Source organism: Abrus precatorius, unplaced genomic scaffold (assembly GCF_003935025.1).
Source record: "Abrus precatorius isolate BTA unplaced genomic scaffold, Abrus_2018 Scaffold8, whole genome shotgun sequence".
NCBI classification, from domain to species: domain Eukaryota; kingdom Viridiplantae; phylum Streptophyta; class Magnoliopsida; order Fabales; family Fabaceae; genus Abrus; species Abrus precatorius.
The window spans coordinates 30472178-30499993 of record NW_020874428.1 but is presented as its reverse complement, the minus strand read 5'-3'; the positions used below and the strand labels follow the sequence as shown (position 1 = coordinate 30499993).

Genomic DNA, 27816 nt, shown 5'->3' with positions numbered 1-27816 from the left:
GTCAAAGTCAATAGACGGTGAACGCGCACGATGATAAAGACAACTCTGATGGTATGCAAAGTCAAACGAGGCAGTGGAAAGTGGATAGCGAACTATATTTTTAAAGTTTCATTTCATGTCTTTCATGGTTTGAAGATCATAACGATTATCTTGTTTTGTATATTGTTTGATATAAGCGTGAGGGTGCCAAATATTATTTAGTTTGCGAAATGAGAAACAAGCCCAATTGTTCTGAAAATACTTCAATTGGGCTTGGTTATCATTTTGGACCTGATGGCCTACCCAAATCTGTTTATGTGATTAATAATCCAAGGGACTTAAAATACCGGCCCAAAAAATAAAAAAGAAGGGTGGCTCATGGCACGGCCTCATCAATTTGTATGGCAAAAACCATCATTTTTATTTCATTGAAGAAAAATAGATTAAAAAAATGGCAGCCATAACCAATAATTAAATATATTTTTAATTGCTTTAAATATAGTAAAATATATTTTGTCTTTTATTTTTTTTATTAATTTTATTGTTAATAAATTTTAAAATTAATATTTATCACTATTTAGGGATTACGTGATAGGATGATATATTTTTAAAATTTTTATAAAATATATTTATTATTAATTAAAATTTATTAAAAATATATAAAAATTATATAAATTTCAATTTCAATTTAATGAATTTTATTTTTAATAAATTTTAATCAATAAATATAAGTATGCTAGAAGAAATATTAAAAATTATATTTCTAGCTCTCCTTGTGTATCTAAATATGTCACATTAATAATCATTTTAAAGTAATATATGATGTGTCATATATTTAAACATGTCACTTTATTAATAAATAATGATGGAGACTAGTTTAAAAAATCTAAGTTTTTATGAGAAATAAAAGAAAAATATTTAAAAGATTAAAATCATGTTTTACCATATTTACAAAAGTTTAAAATCTGAAATAATTTGTACACATTCACCATCGATTTGAATTCAAATAGTTTTACATATGATTAATTTTAAAAAGATGGTGAGTATATTTTTACTTTCTTAGTTTATGCATCCTAAATCTCAATTTTAAATATTATGTTACGTGTAGTTGATTAATTGGTTGTGTTACTTTCATTCTGTTGTAGGTTGAATTTTGACTGCTGATCTGAGCCTTGGTGCTACATTTTGCCTTCTTTATACCTTCCTTAAAATAAGAATAAAGAAATTGAAGATTAGAAAATTCAGAAAAGAAGAAGGAATGTTTGCTTGTTTCATTTTTCTCTGTTTCCTCTCTAAACCACTGCTCATTTACAAATGATGATTAAAAAATACTTATACCTTTGGTGAATAACATCTGCTGTTCTCAGCGTATACGGGTAGGTAAGGAACTACTCTGATTATGAATTGTATGAATCAAACTTATTCAAGTCTATAATGTTGGCAAATGACTTGATTCTACCAATAGCAGCCCATTTGTAGGGCCACAAGTCTGAATAATAGGCTTATTTTTGGAAACAAAAATTACCACCCAGCAGCCACTAACATTAAAAGTCTTCAAATAAGAAAATTCCCATTGACCATTATTAAATATGTTCATTTTTTAGTCTCATATGGTAACTTATCCAACTGTGTCATTCCACGAAACTCACTTCATATAGGGACTGCTGGACCTATAAAACATCATAGCTGTCCCTCTGGATCTATCATCAATCATTCACAATTTTGTTTCCCTGTGATTTCTGCAATCTACAAAGCTCACTATGGGAGTCACAACCTTTAGACAAGAGTATTTGTCCTCTGTTGCACCATCACGCATGTTTCATGCCTTAATCATAGACTCCAGGAATTTGCTTCCAAAGCTCTTACCACAGTTTGTAAAAGATGTCAATCTAATCCAAGGAGACGGAGAAGTTGGAAGCATCGAACAAGTTAACTTCAATGAAGGTAAGCAATTAATCATAAACACAAGCTGAACTGAAGAGGATCATTTCTCTATATTTCTTCAATTAATTTCTTGTATGTTTCTTTTATGCAGCTAGCCCCTTTAAATATCTAAAACACAGGATTGATGTGCTTGATAAGGACAACCTGGTTTGCAAATACACTATGATTGAAGGGGATCCATTGGGAGACAAGCTTGAGTCTATAGCTTATGAGGTAAAGTTTGAGGCCACTAATGATGGAGGTTGCCTATGCAAGATGACAAACAATTACAAGACCATAGGAGAGGTTGATGTTAAAGAGGAAGAGCTAAAGGAAGGAAGGGAAAGCACCATTGCAATTTACAGAGTTGTGGAGTCATACCTGCTGGAGAACCCACAAGTCTATGCTTAATTATTTATTTTTTGTGTCATGTATCATACGATATACAAAATTTGCTTAATTAATTATTTGTTGTGTGCAACCAAAGATGGGTTCTTTAGAATGGTTGTATGGAGTTGAATTCCTAAGTAAGTCCTTATTGTATGATTAGCGATAAAGGGCTAGTGGTTTGGTAAAAGTATTTGTACTTGGGTAATAAAAAAGAGTTGGAAGAGTTTGAATCACAATCATATGAACCACTATCTAATGATATTAACATCTTGGACATCCGTAAGGTGAGGTTCCAAGAGTTTTCATTTATTTATAAGTTCGTATTAACCACAGAAGTCACGATTGTCGATATTAAAATAAGGGGACTGAAGATCAATAGGTCATGATTAACATAATTTTCTTCTGCTTCACAGCTGGAATGAGGGTTTAGAGCGACCAAAAGACGAATTTCAGTATTTGAGATTATTTTCACTTATTTGTCATTTTGGGCTTTTCACTTTCCTATTCGCTTTCAACCCTAATCAGACAAAAATTTCAGTATCTGAATATTGCTCAAAACAAAGTTCAGGCTTTCAGACATCTCACTTCTTGATCTTTAAAGAAGCGCATGGCATATTCGAATTTCAACCAAAAAGGAGAGTGAAAGTCACTTGAATTTTTAGATTAATAATATGTTATGTATAAAATGGTAATTATTCCTTCCTAACTGTGAAAGAAACCGACACTTGATGAAAGGATATTTAAGATAAGAAAAATGTTTTAAATTGAGGGCACATACAGCTTTGTACTTGTATAAATTATGCAAAAGAGATTCAAGTAGGATGATACAATTTTACAATGGACCTGTCCGAAAATATTTGGAGATAACAGTGACGTCCTCCGGGGTAATGCTTTGTTGATTCATCAGTGTGCAACTGTTTTCCCCGCAAAAACCTTAATGTTGGAACGCACCAAATGTCTTGTGACGTTAGTCTTTTGCCCCAAAAGTATAGAATAAGAATGGTACAACGAAAACCTGCGAGCACCAAAACACTATTTGTGTTTGCCTACCCTTGTGATTCTTGAGAGATGTCAAGTTCAAGTAAGCTTTGACAATGTTGGTATTTGACATCCCAACCTATCTTCCACATCACTCAAAATCTCAATCAAAGATAACAATGAGGTTCAGCATAACAAATGCTCACAGAGAATGTCTGAATTCTTTCTGAATCAAACAATATCTCTCTTCCCCCGCCAAAAAAACAAAGAAGAAGATTCCTTTCATTTCCCACATCTCTTGCCTTTTACATATTCCTTGCCCGTGTAGGGCATGTATTGATAGATTCCATTTACATATTCTACATCCATAAACAACTTCAAAACAAAAGCATATCTTTGTTTCTCTGATTTTACAGCTCCATGCCTCCATGTCTCGAGAGTCACAGGTACGCACCGAATATCCAAAGATATGGGTTGATTAACATGTCAATGCAATTACGGTTTTCATCATTTTTTGGGGGGAATTTTTATCAATTTAAACATATGGCTAGAATTCTCTCTAAGAGTGGCTAATAATTCAAATGCAGACACCTCGAGTCACACAGATACAGGTACGAGTGGACTGTAATGGGTGCGTGCAGAAGATCAGGAAAGCATTAAATGGCATTCATGGTAGGTGTATGCATGATTTCCCTTCCAAATCGTCAGCAAAATAACTTAACTGTATGATGAACTTTCATCATTTGCAGGTATACATGATCTTCGTGTGGACTTCCGTCGACAAAAGCTAACAATTATTGGGTGGGCAGATCCTGAAACAGTTATCAGAGCAATTAAGAAGACAAAGAAGAATGCCACCATTTGCTCTAATATTGAACTAACTACTCCATCTAAACCCACAGAAACAGAAGCAAAAGGAAATATACCAGCCCCTGATGCAACACAACCACCGCCAGCACAAGCTCCACCATCTCCAGCAACGCCCCTATCGAAACCACCAACTGAAGCAACAGCACCCACACCTACACAGCACAGTGCAACCCGACAGTGGCAGCACTACCCAGGAACAAAAGATTTAGAACAGGTTCATATGACACACCATCATCTGCCTAACTACGTTAACAGATTCAGTTCTGGCCACAACCATGTTGAGCACTGGGACAGATACCATCTTAGCCCGGTATTTCTACAGGGGCCATCCCAATCCATGTATGTGACACACAGCTATAATACACACATGCCAGCACCTTATGTCACTGAGTACGAATACGTCAGATCACCGTCGCGGCACACACATTACAATTGTACAGAACACTACGGTATAGACAACCAAAACGGTAATGTAAACATCGCTTCCATGTTCAGCGATGACAATCCAAATGCATGTAACATAGTCTAGTGAAGGGGTCAAGAGCTACTTATGAAAAGTAAAGAGAAAGTCCCTTATGCTATCATATGTCTTGATACGTGAGTTGTGACAGAATTCGTACAATAGTATAATTTCAGGATAGAAAATAATACTTTGGTTTGCATGTGACGCGCGAATGGTGAAGATCATTCCTATCTTCTGTGTGCTCGAAAATTTTATTCTGGATTCCTTTCGTGAGAACCAAAAAGCACAATAAACAGGAGGAAAAACATACTAGGGCAACTGTAAATATGGTAGAAAAGATATGACAGTCAATTTGCGATTTGGAGTATGCAAAACCGCTATCACGAAAACAAAGCTATTGTACATTTCGGGGATACAAATTCTTAAGAATCGGAGTATTTTGAGCACGTAGTAAATATGCTTGACCAATATTTTGCATTTTACTAATCAGTAAAAATATCAAATTACATAAATTAGGGGCTATCATTTCTAACAAATTGGGCTAACATCAAAATTTCTTTCTCAGAAAGGAACTATCTATATAGCAACAAAATTGTGAACAAAAAGCTGGTTGAAATCCAACTTTGCTTCTATTCCTCTATTTCTTTGTCAGCCGCAAAAGTAACAACTGGTAACTCAATCTGTAAAGTGGAAAACAAACAGTTCATAATAAAAATCCCAAACATAATTTAAGCAAATACGTAGCGTGAAGAAACATTACATCATTATCAACAATAATTTAAGCAATCTCGAAAAAAAGATTGTAGATTCACAAATTCAGAAACATATATCTAGTCTTAGAATGGGTGTTTCCAGGTCTCCAGACTCGGTTAAAATAATCTTTTATTTATCCAACCACATTTATCTACTCAACCAATTCTATAATAAGAACTAATGCATAAGCCATAAAACTTTTTATGTATGCAATTACCTCTTATAAAAAAATCAGACTAGCTTTCATCATCACTACTTATTTCAGATGCATCATCTTCTTCCTCATGATAATATTCATCCTCATCTTCACTTTCTTCCACTTGGAGTTCATGCATTGAATGGCTTTCAGTCTGAGAAGCCTTGTTGATCTGAAAGTAAATTTTAATAAGTCCCCTGAAAACCAATAACATTCAACAGATGGCCACACTAATTTTAGAAAATATTACTAAACCTGTGATGTCACCAGTTGCAGACGGCCTGATAATTGTAACAAAGGCTGAAGAGTAGCCCCTCTAGATTTGGCAATCTGAAAAGTGGCAGATAATAATTCAATACAAACATATCTCATGGTCCCTAATCTATGTAAGGCAAATAATCAGATAGTTTCACCTTTCAAATCATGTTTTTATTCCCCACCCTAAGAGAACTATAGAAATATCATTTTACAAAATCGAGTTGTAATGACATGTTCAAGTCCCATTAAACAGGATATTTAGGGTTGTACGTGCAAATTTGTAAAGGCAATTTCAATGCACATAACCAATTAGTTGTAGTTTCATCATGTTTCCCAACCATATAAATCGCATAAGCCATGTCAGCTATTTCCATCTATACAATATAATATAATATTAGTAAGTCAATTAACAATGATAAGCCAAGTTAAATTAACTGATCCTTTGGCCAAATCACTATTTTCAAAGTCTTTCAATCTATAAAAAACATCAGTTAAGTTAACCATGCATTGGAACTCAAAAGTTAAGTAGTACATTTCATATTAAGACATTAACAGTATCCAGTACAAAAGGAACAATAACAGAAGCTGAATAATTAAATTAGGGTAAGTAAAATTATATTTGAATATTTCATATCATAAATAAAGCATGATGAATTTAAAGTTTAGATGGCAGATACCAAGTGAGTAAATGAGAAAGCAAAGTTTCATCCATCATACCTTGTCTAATGAATCAAGTATACGCGTCACAGATTCTTGAGCAATGACATTGTGACCATGGTTCACTAATATGCTATAGATCCATGGAAGAACATACTTTCCACTCGATGACCTGTTGAATAAAGATTTACAAATGTCAAGAGACAAGAGTACTGAGTGCATATGTAGTGCCATTTATTGAAAAGAAAACATGTAATGAATGATATCACAATCTGATTGTTCTCATTGTTTCTTTGCAAATCTTTAAAATTTAAAAGTAAACATAGTGAAGATAAGATTGCAATTTTGGAATTATTTATGAATACAGATAACATTTTCTAAAACCAAACAGGTCCTAAGCTAAATAGCATCTCTCTTTAACACAATTACAAGGACAACTGACACCCATTCTACTAAAATATGAGCTGATTAAGTATTTATCACCATAAGATAACATTAAGCTTGAGAATCAATATACATTTTCTCACACTAGCATTTGATTCATTATACTTCTAATTCTATATTGTGTGACTAAAAAAAATTAACCAAAAGAAAGAAAGAAAGAAAACATTAAAATCTGTTTCATAGAATCACAGCTCCCACAACTATAAATAAATCAATCATGCATTTGAATGTTACCCCTTAACATCAAATGGATCAAATAAAGTTAAACTTCAAAGAGAATGTCCTCGATCTAATTCTTTTAATAAGTAGGAAATAATAAGCTACACAGCTGAAGGAAGGCTTAATTTGTGAGGGAAAAACAACTGACGGTAGCCCAATTAGAAGCAGTATCAAACTAGCGTTGAATAGGTCATTACCATCAGCACACTATTCTACCAGTAACATTAGCTTTCCATTTCTACTTGGGGACCAGACATAGCCAATGCTACCAATAACTCAACAATACTACTAAAATAACTTGTGGCAATTTTAATATTGCAACAAAACAATGAAGAAACAAGGAAATTAAGCGCATTCCATCAAGATAAGACACCTTATAGAAGAAAGCAAGAAAAAAGGACCAAACCTTGATTGCCATGCACCTAGAAACACTTCCAGTAGCTTGAATGCTTCACTTGGCACCATAGACACAACAGTTGCTCTTATCTGATAAATGAATCTTAAATTAAGACATGTAAACAATTACACATGATTTTGAAAAAATACGGACAACAAACATAATACAATGAAAATAAAAATAAATAAATATATAACAGAATAGATGGAACCAAAAGTAATACCAAAAGACAGTCACATTGGCTCATAACTAACCTTTTTCATTGGAAGAGTAGCTTCCAGATCAATACCCTTCAACAATGTAGAGCAAAGTTCAACTTTTGAAGCACAATCACTATCACTGGGAAGCATCCCAAGTGATCTCAGCCGGTCCTCCATGCAAATTACATCAGTATCACTCTGGACCATATCATCTGCAAAGATTAGCAAAAGCAACAGATTAAGCAAAGAAGAAAAGATGTTTCAATTTCAATCCATCTTCTACTATATACTTAGTAGCAGCAATGTGTATAAGTAATCAATTTGACCCTTAGCAAGATAATACGTAACAAGCCAAAATGAATATTTCAGTTTCTGTAACTATTGATGCATTAATCAATCATGCATTTGATCAACAAGAAAAAATTACATAATTACCTTCTATCTCAAGAGAATCATCTTTACTACTTCTATGCAAATCATCAATCACATCCTTGTCCAAAAATTCTTGAAATGCTTTCTCTTTCTCATGAGAATCAAAAACCTTAGGAATTGGAAGCAAGGCATCCTCAGCATTTGCACGGTCAAGTGCAGTAACTGTCAAAATATGGAACAACAGTTAGTAACGTACAATCGGATCAGGAATACAATCACTGAAACATAACATCAGCTTATTTTATGGCGAAAAAGTCAAAATTAGTTATAAGATCCGATCATAAGATTATGAGCATCAAAGCAGGTGCCAAAAAAAAATTGTAAGATATATAAAACCATTTTTGGGTTCCCACCTAATAGCTTAAACTTCTGAAATAGTTGATTATTGACAAAAATAATTGAAATAAGGGAATGCTCAGGAGGAAGAGTAAATCAAAGGCACAAAAACTATTACCCCTATGTACATCTATCCCCTTTTTAGATTTGACAAGAGATTGACTCATTGGAAGGAGAATGCCATCACGGGAAACATTCAACTTTACATCTGTTCCTGAATGCACAATAATTTTTTGAAATGATGGTTTTACAAGTAACCCATAAACGAGAAAAACTTGGCCAGAAGTTGGCTTTTGGATGCCTTGTAATTTTGCAGCATATATTGCAGGCAGTGCTCCCTTGTAATTTTTGGAGGACACGTCATCTAAAGATAATGATACTTTTGTGGGCTTTGCATTACGTAGTTCTTCAATATTGTTTCCAAACCATAAATAACAAATGCCAATTTCTGAGATGGCCAAAACACATAATCCAGCCTTGTCACATTCCCCACTATCAATGCACCTGCTATCAAGAAAGACAGCAGGGTGCTCCATCGCAAGAACACAACTAGCTGATTGCTTTTTAGCACCATCTATCCTCCAAACAGCTACATATCTTTCACCCACAGCAGATGAGAGAACATATTCGCCATCTTCGGTGAAGACCATGCACCGAACAGATCCCTGTTAATTAAACTAAAAACTCTTGTTATACAAAAAACAAGAATCAATAAACATCAGAAAGATGATTAAAAAAAATAAAATGGCATGACTGTCTTTAGGACAAGTTAGAAGGTCACTGACACAGCAGTATATACATGTATACAGAGAAAAATACATGGACTCACAGGATGACCAGAAAACTTTTGAATCTTTTTGTGATTGGAACAGTTGAAAATCTTCAATTGTGCTGCTGCAGTAGCTAACGTCTTCCCATCTGATTCAAATAAAGAAGCAATTACCAAAATCAGGAATCAAAATAGTAGTAATAATACCTACAAATTGCATATTTGTCTAAATCATGATTCACATAAGCTCTTTTGACTGACTGCAGCTTGGGAATTTCTGCTAATAGTTTAGCATCAATTCAACAAATATGTAACTCAAATGAAAAACAGTTTTTCAGTTTAATAGTAATAAAAGAACTAACTCAAGAGTAGACGCCCGCATAACTAAATTTAGATCATTGAACCGATAACTAGAAATTTGAGCTTTTTGTTTGCAAAGTTATCATCAATTACAATGCACAAGAAGCTTAAAAAATTCGGGGGAAACTCAATCAAATTATGCAACATGATAGCAAAGCATTGATTTCAGTTCATACCACCAAAAAAAGCAAGACTTCTGCAAAAGCTGTGAAAGATTCATACCTGGAGAAACAGATATACAGGATACTGGCTTCGTAGAAGCTTTAAATTTCTCCACCAGGTTTCCTGTCATGAAATCTATCACACACACCATCCCATCAGCACCAGCCGTACAAATGCTCGATCCATTTTCCGAAGACGCAATGGCTCTCACACCTCTGAAATTGAGTTGAATATGCAAGAAAGAGAAAATAAGGCAAAATAACACAAATAAATTGGGAATTAAAACCATCACATAAACTGAAGTAACAATGACCAGAGTCACCATTTGCAATTATCACTGAGTAATAGATTTTAAAATCTACAGAGATCGTTATCGTCCATCAAAATAAAGTAATAAAAGGGAAAGAAAATATTATATCTAACCCAGGGTGACAATCATTAATTCTCCAACTCAATTGACCAGCAGAGACGTCAAGTGCTAAAACATCACCACTACCAGTTCCAAGCACTAACAACGACGAAGTATGTTTCCTTTTCCTCTGCAACAATTAACAGTACTATATAAATAACTCCAAAACAAATAAATAATTGAAAAAAAAAAAGAACGACGCAACGGACCTTTCTTTCGAAGGAAAGCCACTTGATGCAAGTATAATCGAGCGAAAGATGGCCGTTAAGGGATTTATCAAATGAAGTAGTTGGATGAGTTGACGTAATATCTGCAAACTCGGTCTGTACTTGACCTTTGAGCGTGTCCCATATCTATTATTATGCATTGAAATTGGAAAGATGAGTGAATAACTTTTCTGTAACTGTTGTGAAGAGGCTTAGAAGAAAGGATAGAGAAGAAACCTTGACGCGACCGTCACCGGTTGTGATAGCGAAGAAATCTAGAGAAGGATTGAACGCCGTCAAAATGCCTCTGATGTCCGTTGAAGCCATAACCAAACCCTCAGAAAAAGTTCGCGTTCGCAACAAAGACGAAAGACAGAGAGAGGGAAAACGAATGAGCTAGCTTCGTGTCGGGTCGGGTCGCTAAAGTGTTTTGGGTCTTTTTTGGCGTTCATATATTTATTTTTGGGTTCATATTTGAGTCATCCTGGCCTTTTTCGGTCCACCCACGGACCCCCACATTATAATATTGCCAAATATGAAATGTGAAGTTATATGAATGAAAATTAATATTTAAGATTGTGGATATAATAAAAAGAGTTTTGTTAACCTTAACCTTAAAATTTATAAGTATGTTAAAGTGTCTAAAAATAATATTTTCTATTAAAAAATATTTGTATAATAAACATTTTTTAATGATTTTTCTTATTATTAACAGCTTACATTTGACTCTAAGACTCTTTAAATAAATCATCATTAAAATATATAGTGAGCTGCTCCAGTCTTTCCCTCTTGACAAATGTTGACTCAGATCAGTTTCTTTTTTTATGTGCTATTTATTTCCCATCACTTCAAAAATTAAATACTACTCGTGAAAACTTTGAAGTAGTGAAAAGTGAAGGATCATGTTAATCACTGGGAGGAGTCAGATTTCCAATAAGATTTTGTTCTTCTTCTTTTTCTTCTATTGGTGTGCCATATATCATGGAAGGGAGCTCTAGATAATTTTGTTACTCAACAAAATACCGATTTAAAATTATACAAATTTTACATGGATAAAATAATATATGGCACGAGTAGAAATTTCTTCAATTCTCATCGCCCAAATCCATCGCACATGCTTTAAACTTTGCAGCGAAATCATCACAATGGACTAATGCAAAAGCAAAACCACTAAATTGAGTCCTCAGTTGGGCACTACCAAAATTTCATTACATATGAATAAAGAAATGAAGCTGTACATGTAATGTGCTGCTTGCAGCATGCAAGAATGCAAAGCTGAGGATGGGAAATGAATAATGTGAATAAACTGTCTTATTGGAAAGAATGTGGCTTAATCTGAGATAGCAAGTGGCTATTCACTTTTTCAGGGACTTAAAATAGGGAACTCAAGAATATGAACCTTTGATCAACGATTATTATCACAGGATTGCATCTTTTCCCTTGATAATTAGTGGGGAGAGACAATCTGAAAGGGTCTCAAGGTCATCACAGGGTCTGGGAAGGACAGAATCTGAAAATCCAAAGACATTTGAGCATTCCCAAATAATGGAAGAAACAGAATTTATAGACAAAGTTATGTTGGAAAGGCATATGTTTGTGAAGGGAGATTCTTGTAGTCCAGCAAAGCTTCCAGCAATAGTGATGTTTGTGCCACTCATATTTTGCAAAACAATGTGGTCCAAAAGTGGGAGAGCATTAGGATCAAATTTGTCATCAGGATGAGAGCCACAATGACCTGTGGCAGTGATTGCCGTGTAGATATTCTCCATTTCTATGTCTGATATCATGATTTCTTTCATATAACCACCTCTACCCCTTGTGGTTCTGAACTCAATGCCACTAGCTGAGTTGTAAAGATGAACATTCTCCACAAGAATATTTGAAATGCCACCAGACATGTCACTGCCAAATGCAATAGTTGAGCCAGAAGAAGCTCGCAGATGCAACCTTCTGATGTGTACATTCTCAGTGGGCCTGCCATAGGTAATGCCATATTCGTCCCACCCACTTTTGAGGGCTATTGCATCATAGCCCGTTGCAACGATACAATCCTCTATACAAACATGGTCAGAAGAATCTGAAAACATTTAACTGCACATGAATTAGCTAAATTACCTCCAATAAAGTTTACTGTAAATTTATTGAATTTTAAGTGAATAGGTTATTCTCTCAAAGTTGACCAAATATAAACACCAAATAAATGTTACAGACCTGGTACTATGCCAACAGTATAAGGAGATTCTGGAGGAGCAGAGATTGAAATATTATGAATATGTACATTGCTGTATCACAATGCATATAACCAAATCAATGTCACTTATGCTTTCAAAATTGGTATTACTTAAGTAATGTTTAATAGACGCACAAAACATACCTGCAATAAACTGGATGGATGCTATATGAAGGGGCATTCAAGAATGTAAGATTTGAAACTACGACATGATCAGATGCCACTAATTCAATCAGATGAGGACGGCTGTAGTTCAGGGAATGAGAGCTAAACAATTCCCACCAAGCCAATCCCATGCCATCAATAGTTCCATTATTGCCTAGTAATGTCCACAAAGATATGAAAGTTCAAGACAGAAACATACCCATGAAAAGAAGAAATTGTAGGAAGAAGTAAGAGGCAAAAAGAAAACACTTGTTAGTGGAAAAAAACCTGTTATGACCACATCATGTAACATGTATCCATTTATCAAGCTCTGATATCTTCCCCCAGGAACTTCAACTCCTCGGCCATAAGAAGGTAAGGGATCAACAACATCCCAGTGAAATGGATCCTAACAAAGTAACAAGACAAGCAAAAGGAGAAGAGATCAGCAAAAGGCTAATGATCACAAGCTAGTGAAAAAAAAAAAAAGAGCATAAGGTAAAACACCTGAGATCCTATAATGACAGCACCCTTTTCCAAAAAGAGGGTAAGGTGGCTAGTAAGATTGAAACTTTGAGTCAACCATGTCCCCGGCGGCACGTATAGCTGAGCACCACCCTTGTCAGCAAATGACTTGATATAGAAGATGGCATTTTGGAATGCAATAGTGTTCAATGTTTTACCATCCCCAACCGCACCAAACTCCAAAATGGAGACACTGTGTGGCCTTGGCTTCAGTGTTGGACTACACTCACATTGTCTACCATCACCATTAACTCTCACTTCATTGCTCAACGCCAGAAGTAAGAGCAATGCCACCTGAACCAGGATTTAGGGGGAGACCAACATAAAACATTGATTCTCACAATATATCCTTAAAATACACTAATTAATCATAAATTCCTAGGAATTAGTATCATGTCCTGGATTAAGACAAATAGAGGTGAAGAATCTTCTTCACTGAACAAATAATTCACTTCACATAATTCACAGCAAAAACAGAAATAAGGCAACAATAAAACAATACTAGGAATCAATGAATTGAAAACAATTGAAAAGGACTCGGAACAGAATAACTGTCATATACAACCATTGAAGATTGAAATTTTTAAGTTTGTGAGTTTCTCAGATCATAAATTATTTTATAGACGTGGCAGAGGACCCATATCAATTGTATACAAATACATGAACTGAAACATCCAAAAGTTAACAAGAGATTTGAAAGTTGAAATCAAAATTCCTTAACAGTTATCAGTCCAAAAGCAAGAAAACAAATGAACTGAAAACCAAAAGAAGCAGAGAGAAACATACGTACTAGCATGTTCTTGAGTCAAAGGTTCTGACAGAAGGTGGCAAGGTGTGGCAGAGACAGAGGTAGTGATCAAGGACGAAGAAAGAACCAAAAAAACTGGGGGGCAGAGACAGAATATTGAAGGGGATGAAGAAGAAGCAAGCTGAAGAGGACAGAGACAGCTTTGTGCAAGTTACTGAATATTATAAGCATTAATCATCTAAATGACATAAACAAAGAATGGAGAGGATTAATGGTCCTTTCATGTATCACCTGTGCATAAAAAGTTACATCAATGCTTATCCAATTTAATAATTTTTTATTAAGTAATTTTAATAAGTTCAAAATGTTTATCATATAAATTGTATTTTTAAAATTTTACATTGATTAATATTTTCTTAATATACTAACATTTACAAATATATAAAAATAGAAAAACGTTAATTATGTTTATATGTTATTTAATTTTAATAAGTTTAATACAAATAATTAAAATAATATACAAAATATATATTTATAACTTAGTAATTAGGTAAAAAAAGTATATTTTATATAAAATGATTAGTAATATCAAAATCAATACAACCTAGTGAACCTATATTAGTACAAATTGATTTATTGTTATGTATTTTTTTTTCAATCAGTAAATGAGTGAAATGAAAATTAAAAGATTAGCGATACAATAAAAATAACATTTTTTCAAATCTTGTTATTATTATTATTATTAAAATAAATTTTCTTAGAATAATGTATTAGGATACTTTTTTCTTATTAATAAATTGTGTAAGTACGTGACGTTAAAACGATCACAATTAAAATTAAGCTTTTTTTATTCTAAATCATCTATACTTGTCATCTTTTAATTCTTTTTAAAAATAAATAAGTTATTTTATTTTTAAATTTAAGTAAAGTCAGTCTTATCGTTGATATTTTTTTATCAAAAATCTTAAATTATTTTTTATAAATTAAATTATTTTAAATTTTAGGGAGAAAAAAAAAAGATTTGAATGAAATAAAAAAGAATATTTATTGTGGAATGCACAGAACACAACGGAGAGTGGGCCCAAATCAATGATTATGATTATGCCAGCCTCGCTTGCGTCAATCCCTTCACGGAACTCCATATACAATTATACATCACTGTTCTTATCATATAAGTTTTTTTTTAATATCCTCCATAAATAATATAAAAATATATTATTTATTTATGAAAAGAATATATTTAAACTATATTATTATTTAATCACTTATTATCATATTAGAAAAAACATTTTTAAAATTATATTTATTATTTATTTATTTAATAGTATAGATTTATTTACTTATAATAAGTCAAAATTATATCCATGAATTCTTAAATATCTAATTTTTCAAATAGTTATAAAATTATTTTATACTATAAAGATATATTACTTATGAAAAAAAATATATATATATATATAATATTTAAAAACATTCTTCATACAAATTTAAATTAAAAATTTATTTATATTATATTTGAAAAAGCATATAATAAAATATTTATTACTCATTTAATAAATTATTTTTATAATATAGTAGCAAATTAATTTTATATCATAAAAAATTACTATTTTAAATTTAATATTGTAATTAAAGAGAGAGAAAATATAAGAAAGTGAACAAATAATATATATAATATAGTATAAGGACAATTTTTTTATCTGTTCCCTTGTTCACAAATCTCTTCTCTAAATATAATTAATAATATCACTAGAAGAAATACATACATTATTATATTTAAATAATTTAAATTTATTTAAAATAAAGTTAAATTGACATAAAATGAAACAATCACTTTATATATTTATATATTAGAAAGTTAATTTAGACAACGAAAAGTGTCTATGATATATCTGAAAATGCAGAGGATGGCGAACCTTTTGGAAAAGATAAAGATGCAATTTCTGAAATTCTTTGCCAATGTATGTGGTCAGAGGATGGCAACGTATAGACATTTATAGGAACCCAAATTTTTAAAATGAACGATAGACCGAGGAAGAAAAAACACACCCAGAAAGTAAGCAATATGAGAGGTAACCAAGTCCAAGAATATGTTTTTTAAAATTAATTTATTTTACTGTAACGTGATTTACTTAAAAAACAATTTTTAATTAAAAATGAATTTTGTATTTAAATTAATATAATAAATTATATTTTTGGGTTGAGTTATATTAAATTTCATTATAATCCTCTAAAAACGACTAATTAATATAATAATTTTTATAAGTTGAATGTAAATGATTATATATAATATTACATAAATTAAAAATTACTTAAAAAAAGTATATTCAAACTTAAATTTTAAAGCACTCATTTTAGAGCGCACCACAAGAGAAAAGATAGGAAATTCGAAATAGAGGGTACATTTGCTGCCAATGATTGCTCATGTGGGGTAGTGGTGTGATGCAGCATAACACCTAACCAACTCCTACATTCTAATTATAATTATAATCAACCATCCAAATTAAAGTCTTGGTTAAGTTGTAGGTTGGTGTTGAATACTGAGAAGGTTGTTCTTCGAACTTCTGCTCTTTGATGATTAGTGTCTTGTCCTTGTTGATGCGTGTGGGGATGGATATTCAGAAAACAAGGACCAATTTAATTACACTCGAATTTAATAAATAAAATTACTTTTAATAAGTAGGTTTTTATCGATTAAATGAGTGTAGACATTGACACTAAAGTCGTTTTGTGCACGTCACATATGTGGGATTTTTATTTATCTTTTGAAGCAAGTGTATATGATCACTCTATTATCCCATCACTTGCTGTCGTGGGTTTTTTTATTTGGGTGGGGGTAATGATAAAATTTTCAGAGTGCATTGTTTGACAAGGATTCTATTGTAGTTTTTTAGGACAAAAGCATTCAATATTTTGGCAAACATTACCCTTCCAGCTATTTAAAAATGACATCTTCCCTTCTAAGCATTATTTTGCAATTGAAAATGGAAATGTCATTTTTCTTTCTCCACTGTTTAACTAGCCAGTTGCCTCTTTCCTGCTGGCTTTGAAAATAGAAATATTTGGGAGAACCTAATTAGCTCTTTCATACTCATCTCATTATGAGGGAGAAGGAATTCGAAGTTTTGGAAAATTACAAAAGTCAAAATCTATAGCTAAATCGACATTGATATAAAAAAATCATTGTCAACTTTACAAAATAACTAAACAAACACTTAAATAAATTATGTTTTCCATCTTACTCTTAATTATAAGGCAAAATATCTTAGTATTTTAAAATAACTTTATGAAAAATATATCAATTCATCTCTAAATAAACGGACCCATAATCAGATAACAAATATCAACCACATATATTGAGAATTAGGTATATTTATCATTAGTCCCAAAAATTCCAAAAGAGGTAGATATTGAAGAGTTGGGAAGACAGGTGGGGAATAGAAAAAGCTGAAAGTGAGAAGCTCTAATTATGGTGCAATGGATGTTATGGGCCAATGTAAGAAGTCTACCCTCACAAGACATTCGAATCCTCTATATGGTAGCAGCAAGGTCCCCCAAATCATGCCATTTTCTGTCACTGTTATGTGCATGTGCCGAAGCTTCTGTGACTAAAAACCAAAACACAAACATTACAAGCTGAGCTATTTGTACAAAAACACCACTTGTCGCAGTAAGATCTAAAGCCAATTCAATAATAAAGATGATCATGCACCAAGCCAAAGCTGGCAACTATACTGAAGCACAATAAGTTCACTGGTAACCAACACGTACGTGATTTTACGTAAGTTTTTTTGTATCTTATTACAATAGACACTGACCAAAGAATTATGGGAAGAAGAACATGGTTTCATATGAAGAAAAAAGAGAGCAGGCAGTGAAACTGAAAAGGAAGAGTGTTTTCGTTCAAGCTAGTACTAGACTAATTTTGAAGCTGCTCGTATTCAGCCAATGAGGAACGTGCATAATTAATAATGGGGGTCAATTGAATGTTATTAATATCATATGATATTAAAACAAGAAAAGCATAATTTTTATTAAATTTAATTAATGAGTCTTATAATTAACCATGTTCAGGTAACATATGGATTAACGCGAGCTATATGACTTTTTAGTACCCTGAAGCATAAATGGATTACATTTTAACAGTGTACTTGGTCGAAAGAAAATGATGTAAACAAAAGGTACATTATAAGTAATAGCTGTTACATAATACAACATACAAAAGACGACAAAAAAAAAAATCAACAAAGATAAAAGAGTAATGCTAGGTCCACAAAAGTTAGCTCAACTGATTTCCTTTGCTGTAGTCAACGTATTTACGCGGATCAAACTCTGCTTTACAAAGTGAGATTGCGCGATGAGGTTATCTTCAGGTAGCATTCCCAATCACTTGATTAAGAATATATATGTATATATAAATTTTATACCATGCTCATAGGACCACATACATTATACATATAGGTAAATATTTGGCGCTGCTAGTGCTTGTGATAGAGATAGAGATATAATCCCAAATTGATGCCAGTCCAAAATTTATTGAGGGAAATATTCTGCCGCCTCCAAGATGTAATGCTGCGGATCTTGAAGAGACCAACAAAAACAGTTTTTTTCTACATGACCTGCCCTCAACTTTTAAGGTAAATATATCCACAATTTTGTTTGATTGGGCTTACTTTATACTGGATTGGCTTGCTGCTGATTACTCCACAAAATTCAGAGAAATAATGCGGGATCACAATCCTCTTCCTTTCCACAATTGTACTCCTCCAACGTTGGTGCATCATGCATGCATGACATTGGAATGCATTCATAATAGTGTAGATAATAACTTAATTTTCAAATCATTTATTTGAGAAAATTAGCAGAACAGTTTACAGAAGCAATGCATGCCTTAATTTTTAAGAACTTACTGAAAAGCCTTGTATAAGTTTGAATAATTGATAACTCATGCCAAAGTAGGGTAGGTTCCACAAGCATAAAAAAAACATAATTTACAATAAAATATGCCATTGGCAACTAGAACGCGGCGAATATATGAAGCAATAATAGATTAACATCTATATCGGAGAAGACAATGCATTTATTGTATCAGTGAAATCTTTTTCCTAACTAACCATCCTTATCCTTATGCTTTTTACACAAAAAATGTGACATTATCAAGAAACATTCACCCTAATAGTTTTACTGTTATTTTACACGAATGAAACTAATTGATGTATATGAATCCTCTTTGGGGCTGCTCAGGAATTGAGTTGTCGGTACTTGATGGTAATGCTTACCAACCACTACCATTAGCCTCTGTGGGCTCTATAATCTTAACAGAGCCATCTGACAGTCCAAGGGCTATTTGATTTGGCTGCTGTGGGTGCGCTGCAATAACAAGGGGGAATACATTTTGACTGCACGAAACAAAGCAAGGTTAAAGGTTATTAACAACATGAAAAATGAAGGTGTAAACTTCTAAGGCATATTTCAGTCAGCTCAGCTAAACATAAACTGAACAATTCACCATTTATCATCAGCATGAAACATGAACATAATTTATAAGTATATTTCAACAAATAATTCTTTAAACAAGGCAAAACTTCCCGTAGCACCAATCAAATAGTAATGTAATCTTTAATGTGGATGTTCATTATCACATGTTAGTAATATTCAACTATATTAAAAAAAATAGTTAAATATTTTGAAAACCTGCTTTGCACTGAGGAAGCTATTCGGCATCGTACTCTCAAACTCGCAGTATCAAGAACTCCCATATTTCCATCAGTGAAAGCAGCATAAACTAGTTGGCTATTGCAGGAGAATGTTGCAGAGGATATGGAACCGGTCAACCCATCTTGTGGACGCCACTAGAATCCAAAGATACAGAAGTTACCATTTCGTTCACCAGGAATAGAAAATAAAAAAAGGGTGTATATTAGTTATTATTTTGGAGAAAGAGGAGCCATTTACCTGCCGAATCAATTCCATTCTTGAAGCATCATATATTGCTAACTGTGATTCATGGTATACAAGTAGATGCACTTGATCGGAGTGGAAATGGACTCTAGTATCACCAACAAGTGCCTTTCCATCTGTCAATTGGATTGATAACGATTTCTTCCTTTTCCATGAATCAATGCTCCAGAAAGAAAGCTACAGAAATATCCATGAAAATATAACCAAAATTTGTGCATCTTTCTATGAAATTGTAAATTAAAAATGGTTGCTATGAAGTATGAAATAATGTTATACGTAAGTAATTGAAGACAAAACACAAGATTCACAGTCAACAGTTGAAGAAATCACAAAGTAAAATGATTACGGAAATGTTGATTAAACATACCTCACCATCGGCAGAGGATGAAACCAAGATATTCAGGTGAATTGAAAAATCTAAACCAGTAACGGGCTTCTGGTGACCATTCAATCTATTTTTTATCTAAACGCAGAGCAGGTCCATCATAATATGCTTCTTGAAACAATTGAAATTTTGAGGAGAAGCTTAATTAATTACCTCATTAACCTTAACGTCGAATAAAAGAATATTTCCATCTTCCATTCCAATTGCAATGATGTTATTGTCTTGAGGGTGAAACGCAAGGAAGGTTGAAGAAGGGGGAGGTGGCATAAAAGTTGTCATTACCTGAAACCCAGCAATAATTTGTCAGAAATACTGAGATACAACTGGACAGAAGCTACAAGGGATGTCAAACACTGTTTTTGCATAAAAAACAGTGAAGCTACCTTAAAATTCGTCATGTTGAACAATGAAATTTTTCCTCCACTGGAAGACACGACATAATAATCGTTCTGTGAGATTGCTAAGCAGGGAACAACATTGTCAGAATTGTCTGGGACATCATTAATCATGAGAAGACCACTATTTGGGGGCCAAAGTCCGGTAACAACACTAGCCATGGCCTTTATAAAACCCACACAAAAAGGAATCAGAAATATTTAAATGAATGTTCGCAGTGGACAGACCAAAAGAAAAACATATGCTAAATGGATTTCAGGATATAGGTAGATGGTATATAATAAAGTGTTGAGACAATGTTTCCATATACTCTGTATACAATCACCTTTCCACTGGGATTCTGTTCAATACATCTCCACTTCCAAAACTCCAGAATCCTATTCAAACCAAGAGCCAGAATGCATGCCCCAGAATTGGTGTAAAGAAGACGAACAACCTAAAGAAGTATGGGATCTTGTTATCATAAAATTCTTGTTATAAAATAAGAAAATACTAAGACATTTTTTCAGCAATGAAAGAATTTGGGAATACCTTAATAGCAGAGTCAATACCCTTCTGCAAAGTAACCATTCGACAAGGAGCAGGATCAACAATTTCTGTCCGTACCCATGTTTTGGATTTATCAGCTAGATTGTCCGAACCTCCTTGCATCTCTATGCTTCTGGTCATAGAATCATCTCCATGCTGGAATAAATAATAAGTTATTAAGTTGCATACATACATAATTGTCAAATAGACTAGAGAATGTCTAGTCAAAATAACAACATAAAACAATCAATACCTAACTTCACTTGACAATGAGAAAGAATGCTTAATTTTTTTCTCTGTTACTTTAGATGATTGTATATTTAATAAAAAAAAGTTAAAATATTTAAATAATAAGTATCAATATCCATTTTTTTTGTTAACCATACAATGATAGGCAGTGGTGCAGTAGGAGAGCTTCTATCAACACATTCTACTTTATTTATGTGCAGATTGATATTTGACTTAATTCATTGATAATGAACAAATTAAGTGGTGGACATCAAATACAGCCAATAATGATGATCTAAAAAATTGAAGATGGAGTTTTGAGAGGCAGATTAACCTGCGTATCCACTGCTCCTTTAGAAGCTTCAATGGCTCTTAAGTACTTCATGCCATCAGTATCAGCAAGGATTTTCAAACCACCATCAGCCGTTGTAACAGCAAGAAGATTTCCTTTCTTATTGAACCTCAAGCGAGGGAAAGACTGATGCAGGTCATCAACCAGGTCAAACAATGCACTCTGAAATGCATCAAAAGATGAAAGTACGGGGTATTACTTACAGGAAGACCACCCCCAGCTTCTGTTCTTGTCAAAACGTTGGTTTTGTCCATATCCCAAAACTTTATCAGGTTATCTTCAGCAGCAGCCAAAAAGCGGTTCTTTGTTGTGTCAAATTGCACAACACCAGCAGATTTCTCTCTTAATCCATAATATTCTCTCTTCACTGTACCTTCAGCTTCATTCCACTCAACTAGGAAAGAATCCCCATCCTTATTTGTCCCACAAGAGAACAATCTAAAATAAGGACGCGCAGTTACAACTCAAATAAAAGTGAGAAAAAACCAAATGATAAAGAAGTGAGTAAGATTAACTACATAAATTTCCGGTATTGCTTTTCATTTCTTACCTACTTCCATCAGCGCTGTAGAGCAATGTGGTGCACGATTGACCAGGAGCTTGAAAGTCAATCCTAGAGCCCTTGCTATCATACACCCAGATTTTGATATTCCCATCAACAGCAGTACCGATTATATACTGCATAAATACAATGTCAATTTTTAACTACTTATATAAGAAAGCAAAAAATTCTCATATATCTAGTCATGCTTCCAGAATTGACAACAAAAGAAACAAGTTTAGAGTATAGTTACACAAAAATGTAAGTAACTATGGATAGGGAAAATGTTCATGACCAGAAAATTGGCTTGCTTCAACCAGAAATGGAATGGTCAAATCCAATCCTTAGTTCTTAAGATTAAATTACTCTCTTCTTCGTACAAAAATATCTACATAATGAAAATGCTTTTTGTTACATATATTAAGTTTTAAAATCCCAATAATAATATAACATTGAACAGCTTCTTCAATGGAATAAAAAATTTCAACACTAATCAAGGAAGATGCCACAAAATTCTAACCATGACAATAATAAAAAGCCAACAGGGGCTAGGCCACTTTTACCGGGACATTTAGTTTCTGATGGGGACAAACAGCATAAACCGGTGCTTCATGACCTCCAAACTGAAAGAGTTGCTGTCCAGTCAAATCCCACACCTGTGACACTCACATCACATTCCTCAAATTTAGTAAATAAGGGTACGTTCATCTGGCTACAAGCTGTTACATATAGGAAACTTTTCTGTCACCTTAACTAACTTATCATCTCCACAAGTTGCCATGCGCAATTGATTATCTAGATTGAAAAATGCCACGTCATTAACACTACCAACATGAGCATCAATCTGTAAAGAAGTAAGGACATCATTCACTGTCATCACCTCCGTCCCCCAGGAAAAACATACAAAAACTTCATATTAGAAAAGGATCTAACTTCTAAATTCTGCTGTAGGTCGTTAGGTCCTTGATAAGCATACAAATGAATCAAATGTTTTGTGAAAGCAACCCCTGAGTAGAAAGGGAAAAGTATTATAAATTATAATCCGATATAATGCAAAAAACTGAAATCAAGTTTCATTACAGCGCCTACCAATAAAATTTCCATCTGGACTCCATGAGACACGGTTGACAGATACAGATGAATCCTTCATAATTGCAACCTGTACAAGAGTCCCAGTCACTAAAATGTAAGACATATGGCACTTAAAAGTAGGGGGATAAAACCAACCAATTCTGGAGACAAGTATTTATTTGGGAAAAAAAAGCATCATACAAATAACCCTCATCCCACAAAATTCAGTAACACCCACATATGTCAATGTGTAAAGGTTGCTGCTGCAAAAGGCAAGGCTCCACTGCAGACAAACAAATTATTTTATGTAAGAAGTATTCTCTTTTTCTCCCCTTCCTTTCCTCCCTTTCTGTGAGGAAATAAATGAATGATCCATGAATCATCTAATTGTCAATAAGTTTCTATATCCTGCTCTCTGTCTGCCTCTTCTTTTGCCCCTCAAGAAACATTTGTTTACAAAAGATTATTTCAATAATGTTATCAACCTGAAAAAAGGCAGAACAAGTCGCACTATCCTTTATCTTGAAAGGCATTGATATCAGCTTCTCTCTCAGTCCTGCTTCCCAGAGAGAGATTTCACCATTTCCACAACCAACTGTTTCATAAATGTTTATCCAAAATCAATATATAAAGACTAAACTTCTAATAATACCAGAACATACCAGCCTATTTCAACCAACCAGTAAGTAAGGAATGAAGGGAAGGATGAAAATCCATGCTTGTCACTGTTGATCCTTGATGTAATGTACACATAACAGTTTTAGGAACGTCATCAAGTGACCAAGAGGCTTTTGGGGGGGGAGAAGAAACGGAGACCTGCTCAGATTGCAAGTAGTTGCTATCATAGAATTAGTAATTCAATTGCATGGAAAAGAAAACATGCCACAATACTGCATAAGTACCTCATCACCAGATGACCGCAAACGTTTTGATGGTTGCCGACGGTCAGTTTTTTTATAATCCGTCACTGCAAGAGTATGAGGAGTTATTGAATGCTTCAAAATAGATACTGCAAGAAATTGATTAACAAATGATGTTGAGAATGGATAACACATGCAAACATCCAAAGAATATTAATAGTTCAATTTTATAAGGTAAAAAAGAAAGAGAGATTATTTTATACTACTTCTTCAGCTATTTCAACTATTAGATAGGATGATGGAAAAGATAAAAGCAAAAAAATTACACACTTGCATATCTGCATACAGATGAAGGAGTATCTTTCTTTGAATGGGAAATTATCTGTGCATAATGAATAAATTATTCCCTGTACTATATGAAAGCCAAATGTACACTATAATTTGTATTAATGTACAGCTCTTGGCAATTGGATAATCTCAAAACAAGCATGTATGTTAAGGACATGACTGAAAATATCTCAAGCAAAGAACCTTCCCCCCACCCCCACATTCACTCTACAAAGCCTCAGGACAAAAAAAGACACAACTTTGACACTAGAACTGAAATGCAGAAAACATGCATCTATTCATTTCACAAACTTGGCAAATGCAGTAGTATACTGGAACATTGACAACTTCTCAAAGTTATCCTTTTTATGGTTGATTTTTATCCAGCTAGAGAACCAGATTCCATGACAACAAAACTAATATACCTTGATTCAGGAGACCAGGAAATGGTGAAGCAACAGGTACAAATGATTGAATGGGTGAGAAAGGATTTGCATTCACCATCCATCCCGCCACTAAAGGATTAACAAAAGCAGCTACTCGGACTGGAAGAACTGGCTGCATCTCAGTGTGTAACAGAAAAAATTATTCTAAAGATAAAGATAAAATAATCAACAGTGTTAGCACTGAACATTCAGACAACTAAACAAGATAAGGCCTTACTCCACCATATGCTCCAATTGGAGCATAAGACAAAGGCATTGCAGCAGCTGCGACAGGAGGTTGTGCAACAGCTCCACTTGAAGGTAAGCTCGCATGGTCACTAAGAAGGTTTTTGACAGGACTTGACATTGGATTGTTGCACCGGTGGTGCTGCCAATTCAAACTGAATAGCAGACGTGGATGAAAATTAACCAGAAATGGCATGATTAATAAAGTTTTAAAACAATTTGCGATGTCCTTAGGGGATGAAACAATGTACTGCATCGATACATAAAGGGTTAAGACCTTGTTTGTTTAAAAATCAATTCTCAGCTCTCTCACTTTCTGATGAAAAATACATGTTCTAATAAAACAATCTAGTTCAGATTAATTTATGTAGGCATCTCAATCATATTCAACAATTCAAAATCACATCTTCTCAATTTTAAACTAAACAGACACTTAAACAGTGAGTGAGGGGAATAATCATTGTGCATTTTTATCTCATTAGATGTAAAAGTTGAGCATATTCAGCCATCCTACCTTTGATTAATCAGATACTCTAACCGTGAGGCCTTAATTAAGGGAAATATGAGCTTATGTTTGAGGAGGGGATTTGATCTTATCAGATTCTTAACTTCTAAGAGCACTGTGTTTCGAGCTGATTGAGTGTCACCATACGTCGATAACTGCTTACTTTCCCTGCATTTAATCAAAACGCACTTTAAAACAAACAAGGTCTTTTTGTGCTTCAAGATAAAGGATAGTTGTCAAGGGTTAAAAGATTTAAAAGGATAGTTGAACAAGAGATTTTAGACTTACACTGCTATAAGAAGAAAAGATCATTCCCCATATATATATATATATATATATATACTCCAGTTTAACACGGTCCAAAAAGAAAAAGACGAAATTACCTTAAGTTGTCAAGGGTTAAAAGATGCGCAATTTCTTTGAATAAATCTTCGTTATGGGATGAAAAAACTTTTAAATCATTCAACAGTATGTCAAAAGCCTTCGCTTTGTCACCCCTAAGCACAAAAAGAAAATTTAACCAACAGAACAAGAAAGAAATTAACTTATAGCTTATATACCAAATACACTTGCAACATAAATAAATAAGCATAAAAAGGATAACCCCAAATAATAATAATAATAATAAATGTACCATCGAGGATGAAAAACCAAAAAAAAATAATAATAATATAACCTGTCACGGGCTTCAAGATACTTCTGCTTCCTAACTTCAAAGAACAATCTCATCGAAAATTCATTGTCATCCATATTTACAAAGCCAGAGATATAGTTTTCAACCTCGTCCCATTCTCCAGCCAGGCCTTTCTCTTCAACGTACTCCATATTGAAGAACACACCAGATTCTTGTTCCAGCCTGAAATCCCACACAGAACAATCACATTCCAATTTTCCATAAATATAATAAGCACAGACAAACAAACAAGAACATTAAATGAAAATACAAAGATAATAAACTGAACTGCAGAAAGAAAACAAACAAAAAAAGACAAGAAAAATAAAAGGCTTTACTTATGCAGAGCTCCCTTGAAATTCCCTTCCTGGAGAAATTGAAGAACCAAGAGCACCATGTCCTCGCTCAAATTCACCGGTTTTTCCATGTGAACCCTTTGGATTTCCATGGTGCCTGTCTGCCTGATTCTGTTCAAAGAGAAGTAGAACAGTGTAATGGAAGAACTAACAAGAAGAAAAAGCTGCAAAAAAAAAATGAACCAGAAAGAGAGAGTAATGTGTGACTTGTTTAACAGTTGTTCCCACTGGCCTATCACTGATACGCTTACGTACTTATAAAGAGTGCTGATAAGTCCTTGTGGTTATTTTTTGGAAGAAGGCAATATCGACGCTGGTAACGAAGTTCTTGTGCGCTTTGCCACGTAAGAAAAAAAACTCAGCTACATGATGTCAACTCATCGCTTTTTGACCAATATACCCTCGTCACTTTCGTAATATTAAATTGATTAATCGTTCTGATTTTTTTTATTGTCTTGAAAATTTAAACTTTTTTTAATTAAAGCATTAATTTTATTATTTATTTATAAAATTAGAGATAAAAAATATATAAAAGAAATAATAAATTCTATTAATTGAAAAAAAATACTGTAACTTTAGCATTTTTTAACTTATATTGAGAATTTATAAATAAACTTATTTAACATCTTCCAAAAATTTCAAATTATTATTATTAATAAAATAAAATATTCATAAGGATTATTATCAACGTATTTTTCACTAATAAATATATTTTTATTTTATCAAAATTTAATACATTTTTACAAATAAATGATAAAATCTTATTTATAATATCTTTATAATGTAAATCATAAAATATAATATACTGATATTGTTAAATGTTGCAACTTCTAACAAAAAGTTGTCTTTCGGTAAAAAAAAATAAAAAATCTTATCTTTAAACAGGTCATTTTCACTTTCAATTAAAATTCATT

General features: G+C 33.2%; 5 protein-coding genes across 5 annotated transcripts; 2 read left to right on the top strand and 3 right to left on the bottom strand.

Annotated features, from left to right (window-relative positions):
• The first annotated feature begins 1699 nt into the window (after nucleotides 1-1699).
• LOC113847871 (pathogenesis-related protein STH-2-like) lies at nucleotides 1700-2493 on the top strand. The gene is made up of 2 exons (XM_027477170.1): nucleotides 1700-1923; nucleotides 2015-2493. Exons 1-2 carry the CDS (start codon nucleotides 1740-1742, stop codon nucleotides 2311-2313), a joined length of 483 nt encoding a protein of 160 aa, XP_027332971.1. The 5' UTR covers nucleotides 1700-1739; the 3' UTR covers nucleotides 2314-2493.
• A 968-nt stretch (nucleotides 2494-3461) lies between these two features.
• Nucleotides 3462-4669, top strand: LOC113874685. Its single transcript, XM_027512898.1, has 3 exons — nucleotides 3462-3716; nucleotides 3858-3942; nucleotides 4020-4669. Exons 1-3 carry the CDS (start codon nucleotides 3699-3701, stop codon nucleotides 4667-4669), a joined length of 753 nt encoding a protein of 250 aa, XP_027368699.1. The 5' UTR covers nucleotides 3462-3698.
• A 229-nt stretch (nucleotides 4670-4898) lies between these two features.
• Nucleotides 4899-10792, bottom strand: LOC113846980 (WD repeat-containing protein 43). Its single transcript, XM_027475783.1, has 13 exons — nucleotides 10639-10792; nucleotides 10405-10548; nucleotides 10210-10325; nucleotides 9847-10001; nucleotides 9325-9413; nucleotides 8614-9160; nucleotides 8163-8321; nucleotides 7782-7939; nucleotides 7537-7616; nucleotides 6528-6639; nucleotides 5808-5882; nucleotides 5574-5724; nucleotides 4899-5283 (listed from the first exon to the last, which is right to left on the bottom strand). Exons 1-12 carry the CDS (start codon nucleotides 10726-10728, stop codon nucleotides 5593-5595), a joined length of 1857 nt encoding a protein of 618 aa, XP_027331584.1. The 5' UTR covers nucleotides 10729-10792; the 3' UTR covers nucleotides 4899-5283; nucleotides 5574-5592.
• Nucleotides 10793-11295: 503 nt separating this feature from the next.
• LOC113846777 (probable polygalacturonase) lies at nucleotides 11296-14347 on the bottom strand. Its single transcript, XM_027475408.1, has 6 exons — nucleotides 14091-14347; nucleotides 13283-13594; nucleotides 13064-13184; nucleotides 12776-12950; nucleotides 12613-12683; nucleotides 11296-12478 (listed from the first exon to the last, which is right to left on the bottom strand). Exons 1-6 carry the CDS (start codon nucleotides 14094-14096, stop codon nucleotides 11820-11822), a joined length of 1344 nt encoding a protein of 447 aa, XP_027331209.1. The 5' UTR covers nucleotides 14097-14347; the 3' UTR covers nucleotides 11296-11819.
• A 4939-nt stretch (nucleotides 14348-19286) lies between these two features.
• LOC113874684 (topless-related protein 2) lies at nucleotides 19287-26994 on the bottom strand. The gene is given in 25 exon segments (XM_027512897.1): nucleotides 19287-19447; nucleotides 19743-19900; nucleotides 20004-20186; nucleotides 20377-20472; nucleotides 20548-20676; nucleotides 20778-20954; nucleotides 21116-21226; nucleotides 21322-21474; nucleotides 21705-21751; nucleotides 21826-22024; nucleotides 22102-22336; nucleotides 22449-22576; nucleotides 23003-23095; nucleotides 23188-23283; nucleotides 23373-23446; nucleotides 23529-23598; nucleotides 23996-24105; nucleotides 24191-24326; nucleotides 24413-24519; nucleotides 25123-25255; nucleotides 25361-25523; nucleotides 25883-26041; nucleotides 26257-26370; nucleotides 26550-26729; nucleotides 26885-26994. Coding segments are annotated over 25 exon segments (3285 nt in total). The 3' UTR covers nucleotides 19287-19323.
• Between the last annotated feature and the right edge of the window lie 822 nt (nucleotides 26995-27816).